Raw genomic sequence first — 23,561 nt, 5'->3', positions numbered from 1 at the left:
TTATGTATTGAAATCTAATATTTTTCCCTCCTATATGTAATCCTTTACATTTATTTAATTTAAATTTCATCTACCATGAGTCTGAGTTCTGTCTGGGTTCATCTGTAATGGTTTGGCTGAAACTAGGTTGTGTGCTCTTCCACCTAGTTTGGTATCATCTGCAGACTTAACCAGTTTGTTATTTCTATCTTCATCAACTTCATTTATATATTTTGGAAAGAGCAGTGCCTGAAGCGCTGAGCCATGAAGGACACCACTTTTGACATTATTTAAATCCTGATGGTTGGCAATTCAAGTGACTGTATAATATTTAATGGAGTTATACAGATGTTAAATGGTGTCCTAGGCTAGATAACCATTCAGCCCATCCATTTACATTTTAATACTGAGGGTATATAACAGAAGAAAGAGTTTTGATAAAAAAAATTATTATTCAGTTCAATATAGGTTGTCAGTTTTTGCATGTTTAGTTTTTTAAATGATATTCTATACAGCTGCTTTGTTACAAATACAGCATAGAAAAATGTTTCCATATTTTTAGGTCTGGATCATTGGCAAATGGCTTGCTCGTGACTGAATAGAAAGACAGTGACCAAGATATCAACTGGCATCCTTGTGGTTAAGAGTTAATCTCCAAACTACTTACATGAACCTGAATGTGTTCTGAAATTGAATGAAAACATACACTCAATGGCCACTTTTTTAGCTACACATGTTCATCTGCTTGTTAACGCAAATATCTAAACAGAGATTCACATGGCAGCAACTCGGTGCAGTTAGGCATGTAGACATTGTCTAGAAGACCTGCTGAAGTTCAAACTGAGCATTATAATGGGGAAGAAAGGTGATTTAAGTGACTTTGAATGTGGCATGGTTTTTGGTGCCAGACAAACTGGTCTGAGTATTTCAGAAACTGCTGATCTACTGGGATTTTCACACACATCCATCTCTATGTGAATTTCCCCTTGGGATTAATAAAGTATCTATCTATCTATCTATCTATCTATCTATCTATCTATCTATCTATCTATCTATCTATCTATCTATCTATCTATCTATCTATCTATCTATCTATCTATCTATCTATCTCTATTGATTACAGAGAAAAAGGGAAAATATCTGGTGAGCGGCAGTTCTCTGGATGAAAATGCCATGATGATACCAGAAGTCAGAGGTGAATAGCCAGACTGGTTTGAGCTGATAGAAAAGTAACAGTAACTCAGATTAACCACTTGTTACAAAGGTTTGCAGAAGAGCATCTTTAAAAGCACAACATGTCGAACCTTGAAGCAAATAGGCTAAAGCAGGAGACCGTACTGGGTGCCACTGTCAGCTAAGAACAGGAAACGAGGCTACAATTCGCATAGGCTCACCAAAATTGGACAAGATTGGAAAAAATTTGCCTGGTCTCATAAGTTTCGATTTTTGCTGCGACATTCAGATAGTAGGCTCAGAATTTTGGCATCAACAGCATAAAAGTATGGATCCATCCTGCATTTTATAAATGGTTCAGGCTGCTTGTGGTGTAATGTTGTAGGGGATATTTTCTTGGCACATTTTGGGCCCCTTAGTACCAATTAAGCATCATTTAAATGCTACAGCCTACCTGAGTATTGTTGTTGACCATGTCCATCACTTTATGGCTACAGTGTACTCATCTTCTGATGGTTACTTTCAGCAGGATAACATACCATGTCACAAAGCTCAAATCATCTCAAACTGGTTTCTTGAATATGACAATGAGTTCACTGAACTCAAATGGCCTTCGCAGTCACCAGATCTCAATCCAGTAAAGCACCTTTGGAATGCAGTGGAATGGGAGATTTGAATCATGGATGTGCAGCCGACAAATCTGCAGCAAAAGCATGATGCTATCATGTCAATATGGATCCTTAATTTATTTTGCTTTTTCAATCTGAAGACTCTGACAGGAGTAGAACCTAAAAATTGTCAAGCTATCTGATTCTTTCAACATTCCAAAGTACCGAGTTAACTGGTGACTCTAGCCTTTTATGGGTGAGTATGAGTGTGATTCATTGCCCAGAAATAATAAATCCTGTCCCATCCAGGGTTGTTTTTTGCCTTTTAGCATTAGTTCTCTGTGAGCAAAAGCAATTGTAGCCAATAGATGGAACATGTTGAGCTTATCATTTCCGTGTTTTATATAGAGCAATGCTGTGCTATTTGCTTATGCCTCATTTTCTTCACAGAGGAGCTATCATATGTGGCTTTGCTTTGCAGCCTGGACTTAATAGCTCCTGCTTTCTGTATAGATAGTGCTTTTTCTGCATAAATTGTTAGAAATTGCTCTGTAAAGTGTTTTATGATATACCATACTATGAAAGGAACGATATAAAACTAGTTATTCATTTCTCTTTTGCAGTCAAATCACTTATTTGATTCTTTCTTTATCAACCTGTGCTCAACGTATCTTAAAGATGCACTTTTCTAGAGGTTATGTCAGCCTGTAATTATTTTCTGAAAAGCAAGACAACTGGTTAACTGATGAAGATAGAGGGTGCTGCTTTGTCTTTCATACTTCCGATTTTAATATAAGCTGTGATATCTGTCACTTAAGTAACACCAGGCATTAACAGTGTCTTCAGCTTAGAAGAAGATAGCAGGTTGGTTGCTAATATCATGCTGTTGTTTTTATTCCTTTTTCCTTTTAATTCTGGGAATTACAAAGGATGTCTGCAGATCAAGGCTTGTTTAAAATTTCCTTTGTATTACATAGATGAAAGTGGAGACAAAGGGGACATGTCCCTTGTTGAGCCTGTCTGGAAGGGAAAAATTAGACAGATTTTTACCAATTTTGCAGTTTAGCCCTTGACTTCGGGAATCTTTCTAATTGATACAAACATTTTCTAATTTTTGCAGGCAGATGAGCTCAAAAAGAGGCACTTTGTTCATTGCTTCTAACTTAATTTATTTTAACAGATTATCAGTTATGCACATCAACTTGGATGCATCTTTTCCTGTTCCACTGTATAAGACTGCTTCATTCTTACATATGCAACCTGGTTCAAGTTTCCTTGACAGTATTTCAAAAGATTTAGGTCTGGGCTTTACCTTAGTCATTCCATTCCTCTGCATTTCTTACTTTTGTTAGCCATTCTATTATGGATTGGCACATTTTGGTCCTGTACTGTTAGGACTCAAATACTGTATGTACTGCATCTACATATAAAATTGAGTCCTTCAAAGCACTGTCCAGTGCTATTCTAATAATGTGCACCTGATTTGGTGTGGCTAATTGGGGTGATTAAGCAGGTGTGTTCAGAATTAAATTTCTGTTGATTTTTTTAGACTGAATAATTTTAAATTGTATTCTTTCAGTAGCATTTGTTCTATTGGATTGCATAAGGCACAGATTTATATAGATTTATACGTATATATGTTTTCGTACAACACAGCAGCAAGAGTAGAAAATAACTTTTTTTTTACTTTTCCTTGAAGAGACATAAAAACTCAATACTAAAGATGAAAGTAGGCAACAGTTAAAACATTTTACACATAAGATATAGCTACAGCAAGTATTTATTTCAGTTCCTGTGCACTATACAATACTGTTATCCATCCATCCATCCATTTTCCAACCCGCTGAATCCGAACACAGGGTCACGGGGGTCTGCTGGAGCCAATCCCAGCCAACACAGGGCACAAGGCAGGAACCAATCCTGGGCAGGGTGCCAACCCACCGCAGAATACTGTTATCTTCAGCTTAAAATGAATTGCCACTTTATTTAAATTAATAGCTCTTTACAGGAGACAGGCAAACAGGTGACCTGAAATACTCCATCCATCCATTATCCAACCCGCTACTCAGCGGTTCTCAAACTGGGGTTGAGGACCGTGAAGTGGTTTCGGTGGGACCGTGAGAAATGATTGCATATTTATACTATTTATATTTTTATAATTATTAACCTTTACCATCCGAGGGGAAGTAAGTGACTGAGCTCCGTCGTTACCCCCACCACCTAGACCAGACCACTATAACCACCATTATTCGCTGCCACCGCATTGTTTTCCCACCATTATTGATCTGCACAAACCAGCCCTTATTATTTTTATCATCTTTCGTAGAATCAAAACACTCGCGAACAGTTTTCGTATATTTTAGAAGCAAATAAGAGCGCTAAAGGTGGATACAGATAATCAACAAACAACATCCATCCATCCATCCATTTTCCAACCCGCTGAATCCGAACACAGGGTCACGGGGGTCTGCTGGAGCCAATCCCAGCCAACACAGGGCACAAGGCAGGAACCAATCCTGGGCAGGGTGCCAACCCACCGCAGGACACACACAAACACACCCACACACCAAGCACACACTAGGGCCAATTTAGAATCACCAATCCACCTAACCTGCATGTCTTTGGACCGTGGGAGGAAACCACCACAGACACGGGTAGAACATGCAAACTCCATGCAGGGAGGACCCGGGAAGCGAACCCAGGTCTCCTTACTGCAAGGCAGCAGCGCTACTACTGCGCCACCATGCCGCCCTGTCTGAATAATTCATTTACTAATTACCTACCTGAAATACTCATTATATTTAATTGTATCATTTTATTCACCAACTGTGGTCTGTTTTATACAGTAGATTGGCTTTTACATTCACCAAGACACATCTTCTTTAACTTTTTTGTTAAAGTTAGAATATGATTTTTTAATGCTGAAAATAGTTTGATAGGAACTGGGTTTAACTTCAAAACAGTTCCTGGTATTCAATACATCAGAGTGGAGATGTTACACATGTAATCTCTCTCCCGGTGTGAAGCAACAATTAACATGTCTGGTTGCCCCCATCCCCCCATTGTTGACCTATAATTAACTGTACTACGATAAACAGAAATTTATTTCTAGGATGATAATGAGCAAGCTACAGCTCGCACACACTCTTTGAACCTGCTGCGCAGTTCAGTCTCAATTGCATTTGAAACCAAATGGGTGTTTTTCTATACTTGTTTAACAGTTCATTTATCATTTGGTTTTAGATAGATAGATAGATAGATAGATAGATAGATACGTTTTAGCACAAAGGGAAACGATTGCATAAATATCTAATTAAATATTTTATTTTCTTCCAATCCCATATCAAACCAGAATATTAAATCTTGGTGATCTCCTATTTTGTTTTTTTAAGTAGAATGATTACATCAAGCTGACTAATATCTTGATTTGTATTTCAACTGTACTTTAATGTTCAGGTCCGATTTTATTGTAATGTGTACATTGTTTGGTGAAACTCTTTCTTTCATGTCTCCTTACATCAGTTGACAATAACACAATAGTAACAAAGGGATAGACTCACAACAACTAAGTATATAGCACTCTCTCTCTCTCTCTCCCTCTGCCTCGCAGTTTGGGGACCTGGGTTCGCTTCCCGGGTCCTTCCTGCGTGGGTTTCCTCCCACAGTCCAAAGACATGCAGGTTAGGTGCATTGGCAATCCGAAATTGTCCCTAGTGTGTGCTGGGTGTGTGTGTGTGCACCCTGCCCGGGGTTTGTTTCCTGCCTTGCACCCTGTGTTGGCTGGATTGGCTCCAGCAGACCCCCGTGACCCTGTAGTTAGGGTATAGCAGGTTGGATAATGGATGGATGGATGTTTGTTAGGTTACATTATTTGTTTTTGTTCTTATGATTGGCATTTCAGTAACCTTATCATCTAAACTGTCCTTGAATTTACAGGTACTAGTGGTAGTGATCCACTGTAAAGTGACTTTGTAGGATGGATTGGGTCTTTTATTATACCATTTCTCTTTCTAAGGTAGCAGGTATTGTATATGTCCATAATTAGTTGTATTAGCAGTTTATAAGCAGCTATAATTCTAACAGAAATGTTTTAAGCACTTAAAAAGAAGATAACATAGAGCTCTGTGATAATTAAAATGATGGCCACAATATAGTTAAGGGAAGTCTATAACACTAGATCACCCCAAGGATGAGTACAGAGGTCATTACACTGTCACAGCCATTCAAAGCGAGATGTCTTATGAAGATTTTTGTATGGGTTCCCTTCTCAAAATCTGAAGACATGTTAGGTCAGCTGTAGACTCTTATCTTTGCCTTGTCTAGTAGTGTTCTTTGCTGGCGTTTGCCTTGCCATGGAGTGGTTTTCCAGTACAGAATTATTTCTTGCCTCGTGCTTGATGCTGCTAAGATATCTTTTGGCACCTTTAAAGAATAAAGCACTTTTGGGAAATGGATGGTGGTGCCACAGTACTGCAGTTTTTGTGATTCCCATTTAACAATCAGCAGCCACTTTCAGCCTTTGATTAATGAGAAGTCAAGCAAAATGATTCCTTTTACTGACTAACTAAAAATATTATACTATGCAAGGTTTTGAGGCAACCCAGGGCCCTTCTTCTTGCCTGAAGAATAATTCTTTGCATTTATATAGCGCTTTTCTCACTACTCAAAGCGCTCAGCAATTGCAGGTTAAGGACCTTGCTGAAGGGCCCAACAGAGCAGAGTCCCTTTTGGCATTTACGGGATTCGAACCGGCAACCTTCCGATTGCCAGTGCATATCCCTAGCTTCAGAGCCACCACTCCATCCAAGAAGAAGGCGCCTGAGTTGCCTCAAAACCTTGCATATTATAATCGTTTATTTAGCTAATAAAAAGTGTCATTTTACTTGACTTCTTACTACATCCAATGGCTAACATGGTACAACACCCTAGTACCACAGCCTTTGCTTGAAACATCTTACATATGACTCCTCCTTGTTTACCTATGTACACCTATAAAAGAACCACCTAGCAGTATGAATTATGTTTGCATCTAACAGAAGTTACTTTCAGCAATTTTGCTATAGCAAGCACAGCTGAAAGATCTCTACACATCTTATTTATTTCAATACTCTAGAAAACTTAGAAGACTAATTGTTGAAACCAGTGAACTTTATAACTTGATAACATAGTATAAATCAGCAGATATTATACTTTTTACAGACAAAAAATTACCTCACTAGAAAAAACTGCAGCATGACTTGATGTGAAATATACAGCCTTAAAGACTGAGCTACTGGCAATTTAAGAAGAAAGTCATTTTACTCCTTCACAAATGATGGAGGAGAAACTATGTGTTTTTTATTGGAAATACCCAAAGTTATTAAATGCAATAACCCTAGAACAGGGGTAGGCAACGTCGGTCCTGGTGAGCCGCAGTGGCTACAGGTTTTCATTCCAACCCAATTGCTTAATTAGAAACCAATCATTGCCAATCTCAGACCTTATTTAATTTTATGGCTTGTTAGTTTGTGCAATGTAAGGCTCTTATATCGTAGATTTTTTTCCTTTCCAAGGATATCATCCAAATGATATGAAGCCTAAAACAGATCATTTTCAGTCTGTCACATTTTTCTATTAAGTGTTTTATTAAATCAAACAGTGCATGATGAACACACACAGATGTAATTGGAAAAAAGCTAGCTGGAGAACTGCTGGCTGCTTTGTCTTTTACATCTTATTGCTAATAAGGAGCAATTAAAACACTGAATGCAGCAGTTTAAGATTGAAATAAACAATTAAGGTTGGAGAACCTTAACAAGCGAGACCACTAAAATGAAGCATCAAAATGTCACTTAAGCAATATGTGCTTCATCAGCAATAATTGAGTTCTCGTTAAGGAACTGGGTTGGAACAAAAACCTGCACATACTGTGGCTCACCAGGACCGACGTTGCCTACCCCTGCCCTAGAACATTCCTGGCACTCAGCTTCAAAAGAGCATTGCAAAGCTCTTTAAAGGTTCTCTTACAGACATTTGTTTAAAGATGTTAGGGAATTGTTTATTTAGTGCACATAACTTGTAAATAACTTGTAAGTCTGTACCTGGTTTTCATAACACTTCTAGGTTTCATTCTTGAATAAAATTCTCTAAAAAAAGCAAGGTGTTGGCCTCATTATCATACTTACCAAGGCTTGTGTTTGTACTCAAAATAATTTTTATCGGTTGTTTGAATTTAAACAATTTATATTTCTCTTTGAAAATATGTATTTTCAGTTACCAAAACACACTGAAATTCACAATAACCTACAAAGCTATACACATTTAACATTAAATTAAAAAAAGCCATACTTCATACTTTATTGGACATTTTTTTTTCATATTTCACAGAAGTAAGAAAGCGTCTTTTATACTGTATTTGATCTTCCAACACAGAACAGTGATCTTCAAGATTTTGAGTGTCTGGGCTTGTGAGTATCCTGGATAAAATTTATGATCCAGGCCTTTAATTGCCTCATGGTGCTCCCAATATATCACTGCAGAAGGACGACGGTCTAAGTCTTTAGAATCCTGGTGCTTCCTGTTTTGCTATATGGTTGTGAGACATGGACACTATCCAGTGACCTGAGACAAAGACAGGACTCCTTCAGTACCGTGCCTCTTCAGAGAATCCTTGGGTACTGCTGGTTTAACTTTGTATCGAAATGAGCAGTTGCTCACGGAGTCCTGAATAAGGCACATTACCTGCATTGTGAGGGAGCATCAGCCATTTTGTGTGATTCCCTGAGGGTATTCCTGCTTGCAGGATCCTCATTGTTGAGGACCTAAGCAACTGGACTATCAGGATTATCAGGGAGGATCATACTTAATATTAATTGGGTAACTGTAAAAAGAGTGAGCAGCTTTGAATTCTCAGGGCCGCACTTCACCCAGGATCTCTGAATGCCCCCTGTTTTGCTAACAAAGCTCAGCAGTACCTACACCTTTTCAGGAGGCTGTGAATTAGCTGTATTATAATTTGGTATGGCTACTGCACTGAGGTTCAGTACATCCCAAGGACCTAGAAGTGGTGGGTTATTAAAATAGTCCAGTTTATTACTCAAATCACATTCTTAATCAAACAACAAATTTATGAGAGAGATCATTGAACAAAGTACATCCCATCATCTGTGAAAATCACATGGTAAACAAACTGTATGATTGAGTCAGCATTGCAGAACATAGCAGGACAGATAGAAATTGCCCTGTTTTCTATATATAGGCACAAGACTTGGTATCTGAAGTCAAGGTTTCCTAAAAAGCTATTACTTAAGTTTGAAACTATCCTCTTGAAGTGTTTAATGGTTAAGGAACATGATATATAGTGTGACTATGTGTTACTGTCATTCCCATTCTTCCTTTTCAGGATATAGACTAGACTGCCTTCATTGTGACTGAAGTAAGACTAAATGATCAGTCTTCATTACATACTGTATATTATTAAGAGATACCAATATTGATGACAGAGATCCAAAGTACATAGTAGGCAGGTTGCTTGATTGAATTGACAAGCAAAATAAAAACAATAAACCACTTGAGTTTCTCTGAGAAGAACCACCTCTCAGAGAGAATCTGGATATTGGTTACACCCTTTTTTCAGATTTTACTACTAATATAAAGTATGTGTGTATATTTTTTTAGGAATACAGTTTTTTAATATAAAGATATTCGCATTAGAATTAATGAGCCTGATATAAGCATGAATTTGCCTTATGATGCATAATACCCCAACATAGGGCTGGTTTATTTTTTGTGCCTCGTTCTCAAAAGATATTATTATCATTGCCCTGTCACCCAGTGATAAACAGAGTACATAAAATTAATGGATCATTATCATCCACAAATAATTATTAACAAAAGCATGGTAGCACTCATTACAGAAATTATTATTACCACTTTTGGAAAAAAGAAAACTTTCAAAAGACGAAAGCATCAAGCAGTGAGAAAATTCAGAAATTATTAAGTATTTTTTTCTAATTTGGACATCTGGACGGGCAGAGATGTTAGTCAGCGGATTGTTAACTTTTACAGGCAAAGCACAGTTCTGAAGCCCAGACTTACTCAGATATTAAAAACATGGGTGCTTATAAGATGGCCTGACTGTCTTAATGATCACCTTACAGATAGAACTGTTACAATGTGCAGTCTCTTAAGATAGATTTTGATACAGTAGAAGCAGGGCCCTGAATACTGACAGCCTAAGTATATAGTGAAAAGAGATACTGCATTGATTCTGGTTTAAGATTAGTTTCATAGATCCAGGCTTAGGCACCCCAAGACACATGCAGAGACATACAGTACAAGTTTTAGAAGATTATATAAATTAACAGAATTGTAACACATATGATACACTTACTCTATTTATACTCAATCTGACTAACCTTAACAATCTTTTTGTTTAAGTTTTCTAATTTGTTATAGTGTTATATCCCAGACTATCTGAGTGTATGTTAACAAAGATGCAGTTCCGGGATCCTAGAATAGGCCTTCATCTCAGAGTTTTAAAAATTTACACAAAGTGGCGCTAGTATGATACAACCCTGCTGGAAGAGTGAAGTTCCACTAAGCAGTTAAAGAAACTAGGCCTTTTCCAGCTGAAAGCTTCATTGGCCTGAAGGGCAACAGTGATATCACTGCTTGCACTCTAGCTCAGCATCTTATGACGGTCAAAGACAGTCTTCCTCTGCTCCTGAACTTGTCTTTTCCAACGTTGTTGAGCCCCTTCTACTCTCTCCAGGACAGAGTTGACACGTGCTTGAGTTTGAGCCCTAAAGGGGCGAACATCCTAAAAGAAAAAAAAAAAAAATCACAATAAATAATGAACCACAATGAAGAACTAAATTTCACCCGAATTTTATGCTTGCACAAGAAAGTGCACAACATCTATTATTCTCCATGGCAGTATACTGATTTGAAACAGTGTTCATCATGAAAATGTTGCAGTTAATAAAACATTGGTAAGTCTGTATGTTTTTTTGAATTTTTTGGAACGACCCCTCCTGGAGCATCTAGCAAATGTAAATAGGCACAGTATAGGTTAGGAGCGTTTGTGGTTGCATCTAGGATGGTTCCTTCTTTACACCAGATGCTGCTAAGGAAGGCTTCAACACCCAGTGACCACATAAATCAAAAAAAGAGATGTCATAATATTGATGGATTGAAGCTTGTACTTGTAAACTAATCTGAGCTACAAGACTAATGCTTTGTACCACCAGTTACATGGGTGGTCCTAATCAATGTAAGCAGCATCAGACTGAAATAAACTACAGTATATCACATTGTCTGTCTATTCTAAACACCTCCCTCACAGGAAATACTACTGTACATACTTGGTTAACACTGGGGCTTTAAACAGAAAAGGCCACAAATAATATTTTTATTGGTAAAGCACATTTTCATAAACAGGATTTAGCTCAAAATGCTTTACAAACACAAATACTTAAGCAACATGTAAGCTAAATGCCCTTTGAGTTCCTAGATGCAAACTAGGCAATTTGAGTAGAAGACGTAGAAGTTAAAGCAAAGTTGCTTTCATCAATGACAGTGTACGTGAGTGATGTGTGGCAATGAGTTTCTCTCATCAGTTGTTTATGGGACAGTTAAAAGTATATTATTCTGTCAATGGGCATGACAAATACAAAACATATCTTAGAAAAAGAGACTTGGCTTCAAAGAAAAGTATAAGAATAAAACAACAGCAAATAAAAATGACAAACTTGTTTTCTGATACCAAAAGTATCAGAAAATCTTAAAAAGCCTGTTAAGTCTTGCTCAATACATAAAATACTTACAAAGTTAAAAAATGTAATTCTGGGAAACGCAAGCCCTGAAAACTAAAGCAGCTCCACAGAGATGAAAATCAGGAGTTCTCATGAAGTTAGCGTATTAGGAATTCTGAATGTTAGCTGGTTCTACACAAAATAGCACAAAAAGTCCAATATACTTTCCATACCTTACATAATTCAGTCTTCCTAGATATTCTTTGCTATAAAGAATCTAAGTGACAGAACGGAAGAAGATTTTCTGAAACTGACTTTAAATTTCTCAGAAAATGTGTGATATCCATTTGCTCAATGTGCAAAACAACTGCATCTTGGTCTGGGTGGCTGTCATGGAGTACAGTGGAGGGGGACCGCACACAAGCACTAGATATTGACTCATACATTAAGGACATTGAGGTGATTTAGTATACATATATGTTTGAAATGGGTGACTTTTTCTTTTCAGAACAAAGAACAAAAACAGAGATTTAATTTCTCAGAATGAATCATGTACAGGGATTTTTGAAAGCTAAATTATATTTTCCTTACTAATTTCTGTGTAACAGGGATGATTAGAATTATCAGATGATGCTCTATGATAGATGAAATGCTTCATGATAGACATTAGTGGACGTAAAGAATTAAGTTCTCTTTGTCAAACTGGAGAAAGGGGTACCAGTTGCAGGCAAAACCACACAAATGTTGCAGAAATAAAACCATATTTGAAGAAATATTTGCTGACTTGACCAAAGGGGGTTACAAAATATTAAATGCTTTAAGGACAGGAAAAGGCACTCAATTGCTGCCATGCTAATCATGTTTGTTATGATAATTGTGTGATATATTTAATATCACATGTCTAGACAGTATAACATTTGTGAATTGCTGTTACTTCAGGGTGTTGCTTGTATAAATATCTTTAAAAAAAGTTTCATACACAACTTATGTTTAAGCATTTATGTGGAATTCAAAATGAATCTGACAAAAAATAGTTTTTGTGTCAGTTTAAGGACTAAAAATGATAAAAGTGTATGTTTTTGATCAGGGTGTTGTATTGGAAAAACAGATTAGTGAAAACATGCCAGGTATTTTACAGTCTACTGCTAAAAAATCTTATTATAGGCACAAACTAAAAATTAATTTACATTACTTTATATCTTGCCTTTATTTCAGTTCTTACTCCTAACTGTGCATCTTTATTCACACCAAAGCTAACTGTACTGCTAAGACTGCAACTATTATTCCTCCTTTAGTTTCCTCCATCAATGCTTCTGAATAGTCAAGTCAACTTCAGGAAAGGTTATGAAAAAATTTGTGAACTCTGTCTGTTATATTTAGCTGTGTAAAAAATGCATTACAGAATAATTACAGAATGTTCCACTGACTATGAATTCAAAGGTCAACCATCTATCCTGGTGAGCAAAGTTGCAGTGCTTCCTGTGTACTCTTGTATTTATAAAATATATTACACTGAAATTCCATGAATTACACTTGTATGAGGTGATTCTGCAATGCTGACAGCCTTCACCATGATATTTTTTATAACACTGTGCTTTGCAAGCATGTATTTAATACATGCATTTAATACATAGTACTGTTGTGATGTGCTGGTTTAAGAAAAGATAAGAACAAACAATGTTGGTGAACCAGTATAGGCTTCACATTTCCCTGGCACATAGGAATTGTCATCTGTACAGCCCTTACACACACACCATCATTCCTGCAGTCTGGGAAAAAATCAAAAGTTCCAGGAAAAAACACTAGGACAACAAGTTCAGAAACTACAAATTGCTCACCAGCGGTGACTATGCCAGGAGCTGAAATAAGGTTGTTAAAGGAATGAGGTAACAGTGCTAACTACTGTGCTACCTTCTAACAAAATCTGCACTCAACTAACTATCACAGGCCATTAGGAAACACCTCAAAAGTCAGCACATTTAAAAAATCATGCTACTGGAAAGTCTGAAATATGTGGGCTTCCAACTAATTTCATAATTAGGACATTCAAACAATTACAACAAGCATACCTAACTCTAGCAAAACAACCAAGTTAGGTTTTCAAAGTCCATAAAGTCATTCATACTACTTGGTAACTTCCATGTATCTGTTATCCTCTGTGTGATGAGAAACTTCCTAACATTTGTATTTTTCAGGTCAATGTCATTTCTTCACAATCAATGTAATTCATCATTAATTTGCCACATGAACTTATATTTTACAATGAAACTTTTTTATAAATTAAAAAAATACCTAGCCTGTTTTAGTGTTTTACAATGGAGCTCAAGGGGCAGGTGTCCAAACATCCATCCATCCATCCATCCATTTTCCAACCCGCTGAATCCGAACACAGGGTCACGGGGGTCTGCTGGAGCCAATCCCAGCCAACACAGGGCACAAGGCAGGGAACCAATCCCGGGCAGGGTGCCAACCCACCGCAGGACACACACAAACACACCCACACACCAAGCATACACTAGGGCCAATGTAGAATCGCCAATCCACCTAACCTGCATGTCTTTGGACTGTGGGAGGAAACCGGAGTGCCCGGAGGAAACCCACGCAGACACGGGGAGAAATCTTTTACACTTAGCAAATATGTCCACTTTGAAGAGGGAAGGTTTTCAATTTAAGAAAATATGCTTTTCACATATCTGAAGTGTGCTGTTGACAATAAAAGTAAACAGGAAGTAATAAATTTGATCACAGATACCTGATACTATTTTCTTAAGGTAAAGATAAAGTTTCTGTTCACTTGTCTGCTCACATTGGCTGTTGTAGGTATAGTTTTTCATGTTTCTAAAGGCGCACGTATTCATTCATAAAAGTATTCATCCATCCATTTTCCCACCTGCTGAATCCGAACACAGGGTCACGGGGGTCTGCTGGAGCCAATCCCAGCCAACACAGGGCACAAGGCAGGAAACAATCCTGGGCAGGGTGCCAACCCACTGCAGGACACACACAAACACACCCACACACCAAGCACACACTAGGGCCAATTTAGAATCGCCAGTCCACCTAACCTGCATGTCTTTGGACTGTGGGAGAAAACCGGAGCGCCCAGAGGAAACCCACAAAGACACAGGGAGAACATGCAAACTCCACGCAGGGAGGACCCGGGAAGCGAACCCAGGTCTCCTAACTGCGAGGCAGCAGCGCTACCACTGCGCCACCATAAAAGTATTCTGAGTCTTAATTCAATACTTTGTAGAAGCCCCTTTGCGAGCAATTACAGCTTTGAGTCTTCTTTAGTACATTGCTATGAGCTTTGCACACCTGGATTTGCATAGTTTATCCAATTCTGCCTGGCAGGTCCTCTCAAGCTCTGAACAATTGGATGGGAAGTGTCTGTAACCTGCCATCTTTGAGTCTCTCCACAGATGCTCTATTGGGAATAAGTCTGGGCTTTGGCTGGGCCACTCAAGGACAGTCAGACTTGTCATAAAGTCATTCCAACATTGTCTTGGCTGTATGCTTTAGGTGGTGAATGGTGAACTGTTGCCGCAGTCTGGGGTCACATGCAGTCTGGAACAGGTTTTCTTCAAGGACCTTTCTATATTTTGCTGCATTCATCCTTCCCTTAATTCTGACCAGTCTCCCAATCCCTACCTCTGAGAAGCACACCCATAGTATGATGCTGCCATCACCATGCTTTACTGTAGCGATAGTATTAAGAAGATGATGAGCTATGCCTGGTCTTTGCCAGACATAGTACTTGGAGTTCTGCCCAAAGACCCTTTCTTCCTCAAGCTCTCCAAGTCCAAGAAGCTGTCTTATGCCTTATAATCAAGAATGGCAACCATTTAGCCACTCTGCCATAAACGCATGATTGATGCAGTGCTGCTGAGATGTTTCTTCTTCCAACAGGTTCTCCCATTTCAGAAAAAGGGCTCCTGAAGTTCTGTTAGAATGGCCAGTGTGTTCTTGCACACCTCAGTGATCAAGCTCCTTCTTGCTCGGAGAGAGTGCCATAAACTTCATGGTTTGTTTTAGTGCTAACATGTGTTGTGAATTGTGGGACCTTATATATTCAGACGTGTGCCATTCTATCCTTATCAAATCAATTCAAATTGCTACTGGTGAACTCCAATCAAGTTAAAGACAAATCTTAAACATCATAAAACAAACAGGATGCACCTGACCATAATTTGGTGTGCCACAGCAAAGGACAAACTTTTCTGAAACCAAGTTTTTACTTTTGAATTATGGGCTACTGAGTGTAGATTGATGGGCAAAAATGGAAAATGTATTCATTTAAAATTAAAATCTACAATATAAAAAATTGTGTAGAAAGTGTAAGAGTCTGACTACTTTGAGTATCCACTATATTCAGCTCCAAGCTATGTTGCTCAATTTGTCACTCCAGTTTGTTTTAGTTCACAGTTCTATGCTGCCATGGCTTGTAATATATGATGCTCTGCACAAAAGCTCAGTGGCAGATAGATAGATAGATAGATAGATAGATAGATAGATAGATAGATAGATAGATAGATAGATAGATAGATAGATAGATAGATAGATAGATAGATAGATAGATAGACAGAATGCCATGAAATCATCTAATCTGAGTTATGCACCGGCCATCAAACTATTGTTATTTCTGGACTCAAACTGTGTACCAGTACTGTTGACACGTGTACTCAAATCATATTTTTTCCTATGCCATGTCTACTCAAATCATTTTTAATATGCAGTGCTGGTAACACACACCAAGACAGTGGTTTGACAACAGATACACACAGAAATCATGAATTCTTTTTTTCCTAAATAGCACTTCATATTCAGACATGTTCCACATTACATCAGTCCTTCTGGTTTCAGTCTCACTGCAATCTTGTATGCATGCCTGCATCATGCAAAGAAAAACCACTTATTTATTATTGCATTTTCGGAAATTGGTGGCATTTCTACTATTACATTGTTTGTTATATTTTACATTGCGTATGGAGAAAGATTCAAGCTGTGGCAGCATGCTGTGTGCTAGTCAAGAATGCACATAAGAGTTCTTTTATACTTTGTACACATGAAAATAAATCTGAATTGAACTGATTACAATACATTACATTTTTTTATCCAACCTTAGATTCCTGAAAGAGCCAAGGCCATCTGTAAGTCAATACTAAGTTCACAATGCCAAACACTCCACATTATCCACATTTTCTGTGGCATGTTGTATACACTTGCAATAAATTCTAGGGAAATGAAAAAGTGGGTTGTGCAATAGAACTAAACCACTGTGAAACACATTGAAACATCACAAAGCAATTATTACATTTTATAACACATGCCGAGTTGCTCTTGCCGAGGATATGGTAATACAATAACAACTGAGGACAATGTTTTTAAGTGAGTGAAAGTAATTAGCAGTTTTCACTGTTTCTTCTAGGTATGTTATTTACTCAAGCCCATAGTATGAATAGGTACTGTAGTTCTGAGTTGTGATTCACAGCAATGTTAAAGAAACAAAATTATTTTGAATTATTATTAAAGTATTACTGAGAATCTCTGTTGGTCCTGCCCCCTGTCCCATCCTGCAGCAATATTTATGTATCCATAACGGCTTAAAATAAGTGGAGGACAGACAGTTGTCAGTAGTAGTCTCACAAGTAGTGAAAGACTGCGAGTGACTAAATGTGATGTTTTTTACTGGTTATTGTCTAGTTGTCTACGGAACAGAGACAGCAATTCACATCTAGGCATAACATTCAATAATTTGAATAACAGCACTTGGGTGAGATTTTTTAAAGTGAAGAGTACATGCCAGAGAAAACCATAGAGTGGAACTGTTGCTATGGAGGGAGACGAGCAGTGAGGGGAGGCATGTACTGTCTCTGACTGACTCAAACATGCAGTAAGTTTTAGAGAAAGAAACAGGAAAGGTGATGTAAACAGAGTTTGTGCTAAGCTCATTAGCCAAAAATCAAGCATATTTTTCCTCAAGACTAAAGTGCTTAACAAAAAACAAAAAGTCATAAGAAAAAGTCTTAATACCAGAAATACGTACCAAAGAATCATTTACAAAAAATAGTTTTATTCTAATCCCAGAAAATTCAGAGGTGTTCATGCTGACCTCATTGATGATGTCACGCACTGTGCAGCACCAGGGAATATTGGGAAACATTGATATATAATTATCTATGGGCCCAAAGGAAAACAAAATAGCATCAAGTTAAAACATATTTGCAAACTTTTCAGGACACTTTTAAAACAAATGTCACAAATGTATTGCTTGGGTAAAGAAACTGTAGATTTTTTCCTCACTGCAATTCCCAGGAGAGAGCTGTTGGTTATGTAGTAGCATTATAGTACTGGGAGGAGAAGTGTGAGAAGTGCTAGTGTGGAGTAGTAAAATAAAAAGTGGCCATACTCTGAAGAGCAAAAAGTAGAAGCAGTGATACTGCATACTGGTGAATACTATCCATCCATCCATCCATTTTCCAACCCGCTGAATCCGAACACGGGGTCACGGGGTTCTGCTGGAGCCAATCCCAGCCAACACAGGGCACAAGGCAGGAACCAATCCTGGGCAGGGTGCCAACCCACCGCAGGACACACACACACAAACACACCCACACACCAAGCACACACTAGGGCCAATTTAGAATCACCAATCCACCTAACCTGCATGTCTTTGGACTGTGGGAGGAAACCGGAGCGCCCGGAGGAAACCCACGCAGACACGGGGAGAACATGCAAACTCCACGCAGGGAGGACCCGGGAAGTGAACCCGGGTCCCCAGGTCTCCCAACTGCGAGGCAGCAGCGCTACCCACTGCGCCACCGTGCCGCCCCTGGTGAATACTAGCTGACTTCAAACAGTATTGGTACACAGGAAACCCTCCCAGTGCTCTTAGTAGCAAAGCGTAGAAGTGCTGGTTTGGAGTACCAGTGAGTACTGGCGCACTTCAGGCACTGATGTCACTGTTTCAGAAAGAATCACCGTGAAACCTAGGTTGTCTAAGTTAAAGATAAGTGCATGTGTGATATCCAGACTGTGAGAGGGACGTATTTAGAACAATTGCTAGCTGTCTAAATTACAATAAAAACATGTTAGTTTGCTTTAAACAAAATCTGTTATTTACATCAAATGCTCCGAACTGCAGTGTAATAATGGATAAGTTTGTGTTCGAGAGCTTCAGGCCTTTAGTGCTATAGAAAATCATGAAACTTGAAGCTGGCTCAATTTCAGATTACACACTTGCATTTATTTCTGTCTTGTGTGCAAATATACTTCTGCTTTTTTATACAGTATGCATTGCAAATGCTAGTCAGTGGCCTGTGCATGCTTAGGCCCTACTCCTACTTAATTTGAAAAGCAGGGCTACATTATGAATAGCCCTCTTTAATACTGGAAAAAGTACTGCTGCAACATTTGGATTGGTATTCTTTTGTAGAAACTACAGTTTTTCAATTGATATACACATGCAAATGTAGAGTAATAATTAGTATGAATGGCGTGAAAAAATGGAAACTAAAAATCTAAATATTTGTTTGAAGTACTTTCTGAGAAGAATTCAGGGAAAAGGCAAACTATAGCCAAAGACTGAGACTACAGCTTGACAACTGTGAAGAAACAACACTAATACTAGTTTATGAAAGGTTATGTAATAACTGACTGAGTAACATGGTACAAGCATGAAGTCTATGGGAAGTCTATGTCCCAGTACCAACAAGATGGTAATAAGGAGTCGTATGGTAATGATAGAACAATGATTGTTTGAGAGATAGCTGGCTTTCTAGATCCTCCTCCCCAGTCTCTCTTATATTGACTGCAATTTGATAACAGTGAGCAGCTGCTCTGGATCTTACAAGTGATGAACACCTTCATCAAATCACACTTTTAACATGTCTTCAATTGCATCTTTAAAATCTTGGCACAAACGTGTAATTCTCTGGAAGTTAAATATAGACACAGAAAAAAAATTAAGAATTAAAAAAAAAAAATCACTCTTCGCCATGATGATGCATTTAAGAGACATCCTGGAAAAACAAATCTCACCCAGGCTCCCTGTGGTGAGATCAGACAGCCATCAGTCAGCAGAAATAGTTGCCGTCACTCTCCGATCCTATGGTTACATGACAGTGAGTTGTGGTTGGTGTAGACGGACTGTCAGGATGCACTCTGAATGTCTTTCAGCGCTTTCAACAGACAATTTACAGAGGTAGTAAGACATACAGTGCTGTGTAGAAATAAGCAACAAGAAAACCTAGACATAGGCAGGGTATGTGATAGCTGTGCCAAAAAAAAGTCTTAAAGGTTTATTTTGCTGTGAGATGGAATGAATGGTGAGAAAACTATTCAGCTAAGAACACATGAAAGAAGACTCTACACTGAACGTAGCCACACCACTAATCTCAAAGATCTCTGATGCAGGTGAGATAACTGTCACTCATTCACAAACGGAAATTAAAAGCTGAATATTACTTGTCGCCAGGGGCGACATTATATAGGTCAGGGGCCGAGACAGAACTGCCCCACAATGTATTGGCCATTTGACAACACCATTACTAAAAGAAAGTTATCAACATGTATTTTGCAACACTGCAAAACAAATTAAAACAAAATATCTACTCAATGCTGTGTAAAACAATTATAGTACATAGCATGTTCAGTTTCACTGCACTAACTTTTACTCAATACTGTACACTCCAAAGCATTCACAGTTGTAAAATCATTAATGACATCCTCAAAATTCACATGATGTGCAAGCTCATATTCAGTCTTTCTAAGTACATTGTTGTGCAGAAGTAAGTCATTTATTATGGGTAGATTATCTGTAAAAGAACCACTCAGTCATCTAATATAGAATAACTGAAATCTAGCTGAAGTGGTGGGCTGCTTTTATCCTGTGACATAGTGGAGCTGATTTGCATAATGGTTCGCTAGGTTCAAATCGTTATGCATACTCGCCTTTCGTAGCTCCATACAGTTGTCGCCACCATTCGTACTGATACTGTTACTGATGCTGCTCTGACAAAAACAAATTTCTGCATAGACCATCCTGAGCCCTACCACTAGCTCAGGGACCAGGATACATTTTTCCATTCCCCCCACTTCATCAATGCCCCTCCTTCTGCCACTACAGTCTTATTTACATCTATTATACCTATCCCTCTTTACCATGTTTATCCTTATTACTATACCCATAACTGTTGCATCAACACTCTTGCACATTCTTCGTTTGCTTCTGCTTTGATATACTTTGTTGATCCCTGATGGGAAATTGTCTTTTCACAACTGCTAGTATTCTCTAAATTGAGACTGGTATTTCACATTTCATTGATTACTTTTTTCTGAATCTTCATTTTAATCTCTGACATGCACAGAATGAAATCAGTAGCTATGTGCAGCACATTCTTCTTCACCTTTATTAGTGCATTCCTTGCTTTTTAAACTCCTCCATTTCATCTTTAGCATGTCAGAGGACTTCTTTCAAGCAAATTATAGTAAACCAGATTTCCTGTTATGTGATGCAGTGTAAATTTATTGTAAGTAATACACATACTGTAAAGATGTACACAATCAGGTAATTTTTGTGGGCATTGCAAAAATAAGATTGACATCAGGCGAGCTTCTACTTTTAGATGCGATAATGCCAAAGCCACAAACCGGATGGTGTTTCCTTAATTAAAAAGCTTTCCCAACCTCATACTGTGACCACCTGTATTTAACCTGCTTCCATGTTTACCAAGAGGCTAAAGCCACCTCTTAATGGGGATTAGGACTAGAGTGGCGCCAAGGGCCGGGATTTCCAAGCCTATACACTTTTGCTCTGAACCTCTGCCAAAACTAAGGAAAAGATTAGCTCACTCACCTCCTCCACATCAATTGTCATGTAATGGATCACCTGAGGAAGGCACTGCAGATCCTGTCCCTATCATTAGCCCACAGGGCATTTATTTTGGTACCTTTTTGCATTTATTTGTTGATTTATAAATATAAGACACATACAGTCATATGAAAAAGTTTGGGAACCCCTCTTAATTCTTTGGATTTTTGTTTATTATTGGCTGAGCTTTCAAAGTAGCAACTTCCATTTACTATATGACATGCCTTATGGAAACAGTAGTATTTCAGCAGTGACATTAAGTTTATTGGATTAACAGAAAATATGCAATATGCATCATAACAAAATTAGACTGTTGCATAAATTTGGGCACTCCAACAGAGATATTACATCAATACTTAGTTGAGCCTCCTTTTGCAAATATAACAGCCTCTAGACGCCTCCTATAGCCTTTGATGAGTGTCTGGATTCTGGATGGAGGTATTTTTGACCATTCTTCCATACAAAATCTCTCCAGTTCAGTTAAATTTGATGGCTGCCGAGCATGGACAGCCTGCTTCAAATCATCCTATAGATTTTCGATGATATTCAACTCAGGGGACTGTGACGGCCATTCCAGAACATTGTACTTCTCCCTCTGCATGAATGCCTTTGTAGATTTCGAACTGTGTTTTGGGTCATTGTCTTGTTGGGATATCCAACTCCTGCGTAACTTGTAATTTGTGACTGATGCTTGAACACTATCCTGAAGAATTTGTTGATATTGGGTTGAATTCATCCGACCCTCAACTTTAACAAGGGCCCCAGTCCCTGAACTAGCCACACAGCCCCACAGCATGATGGAACCTCCACCAAATTTGACAGTAGGTAGCAGTTGTTTTTCATGCAAAGCGCTTTTTGTTATGACCAAATAACTCAATTTTTGTCTCATCAGTCCAAAGCACTTTGTTCCAAAATGAATCTGGCTTGTCTAAATGAGCATTTGCATACAACAAGCAACTCTGTTTGTGGCGTGAGTGCAGAAAGGGCTTCTTTCTCATCACCCTGCCATACAGATGTTCTTTATGCAAATTGCGCTGAATTGTAGAACAATGTACAGATGCACCATCTGCAGCAAAATGTTCTTGCAGGTATTTGGAGGTGATATGTGGTTTGTCTGTAACCATTCTCACAATCCTGAGCATATGCCACTCCTGTATTTTTCTTGGCCTGCCAGACCTGGGTTTAACAACAATTGTGCCTGTGGCCTTCCATTTCCTGATTACATTCCTTACAGTTAAAACTGACAGTTTAAACCTCTGAGATAGCTTTTTGTAGCCTTCCCCTAAACCATGATACTGAACAATCATTGTCTTCAGATCTTTTGAGATTTGCTTTGAAAATCCCATGCTGTCTGTCTTCAGAGGAGAGTCAAATGGAAGCACAACTGCAATTGACCACCTTAAATACCTTTTCTCATGATTGGACACACCTGTCTATGAAGTTCAAGGCTTAATGAGATAATCCAACCAATTTGGTGTTGCAAGTAATCAGTATTGAGCAGTTACATGCATTCAAATCAGCAAAATTACAAGGGGACCCAAATTTTTACACAGCCAGTTTTTCACATTTGATTTAATGTCATACAACTAAATACTGCTTCACTAAAAATCTTTGTTCGGAAAACACCCCAGTACTCAGATGTTCCTAGGAAATGAAAGACATACCACTGTTATCTTTTTTGTTGAAAGTAGAGTAAATTATTATGCAGGCTGATAGGGGTTCCCAAACTTTTTCATATGACTGCATATTATCCATCCATCCATCCATCCATTTTCCAACCCGCTGAATCCGAACACAGGGTCACGGGGGTCTGCTGGAGCCAATCCCAGCCAACACAGGGCACAAGGCAGGGAACCAATCCCGGGCAGGGCGCCAACCCACCTCAGGACTGTATATTATGGTTCCAGATTTTCATTAATGTTTGTGAAGTTAATGAGAGGATTCATGAATGCTGAGAGAATCTCACTCAGTTCTTGAAATCAGCCTGCAGGGACAAACAGGATGCCTAAGTAGTACCAGAGGGAGACAGTAGAATGTTAGGTGTACAGTTTGCTGAAATACCAGGTGAAGTTGTGGATTGGGTATTTGAGGCAGATGGTAATATGCAAGGAAGCCAGGCTATGGTCTCTTTTGGGCTTTGTGTATTATCCTGTGCATAGTGCATGTCGTAAGGATGTAGTTTAACATTTTCAGGCT

General features: G+C 38.4%; 1 protein-coding gene across 2 annotated transcripts in view; it reads right to left on the bottom strand.

Annotated features, from left to right (window-relative positions):
* Nucleotides 1-9,479: 9,479 nt before the first annotated feature.
* The window catches only part of tmem9 (transmembrane protein 9), a 40,791-nt gene continuing 26,709 nt past the window's right edge, over nt 9,480-23,561 (bottom strand). For both annotated transcript variants that reach the window (XM_028797038.2, XM_051924664.1), the window contains exon 6: nt 9,480-10,560. In XM_028797038.2, coding sequence (XP_028652871.1) covers nt 10,420-10,560 — 141 coding nt within the window. In that variant the 3' untranslated portion in view covers nt 9,480-10,419. The remainder of the gene's footprint in view (nt 10,561-23,561) is intronic.

Source organism: Erpetoichthys calabaricus, chromosome 3 (genome assembly GCF_900747795.2).
Source record: "Erpetoichthys calabaricus chromosome 3, fErpCal1.3, whole genome shotgun sequence".
Lineage (NCBI taxonomy): Eukaryota > Metazoa > Chordata > Cladistia > Polypteriformes > Polypteridae > Erpetoichthys > Erpetoichthys calabaricus.
The sequence above is the reverse complement of the archived record's forward strand: the minus strand, read 5'-3'. Positions and strand labels throughout refer to the sequence as shown.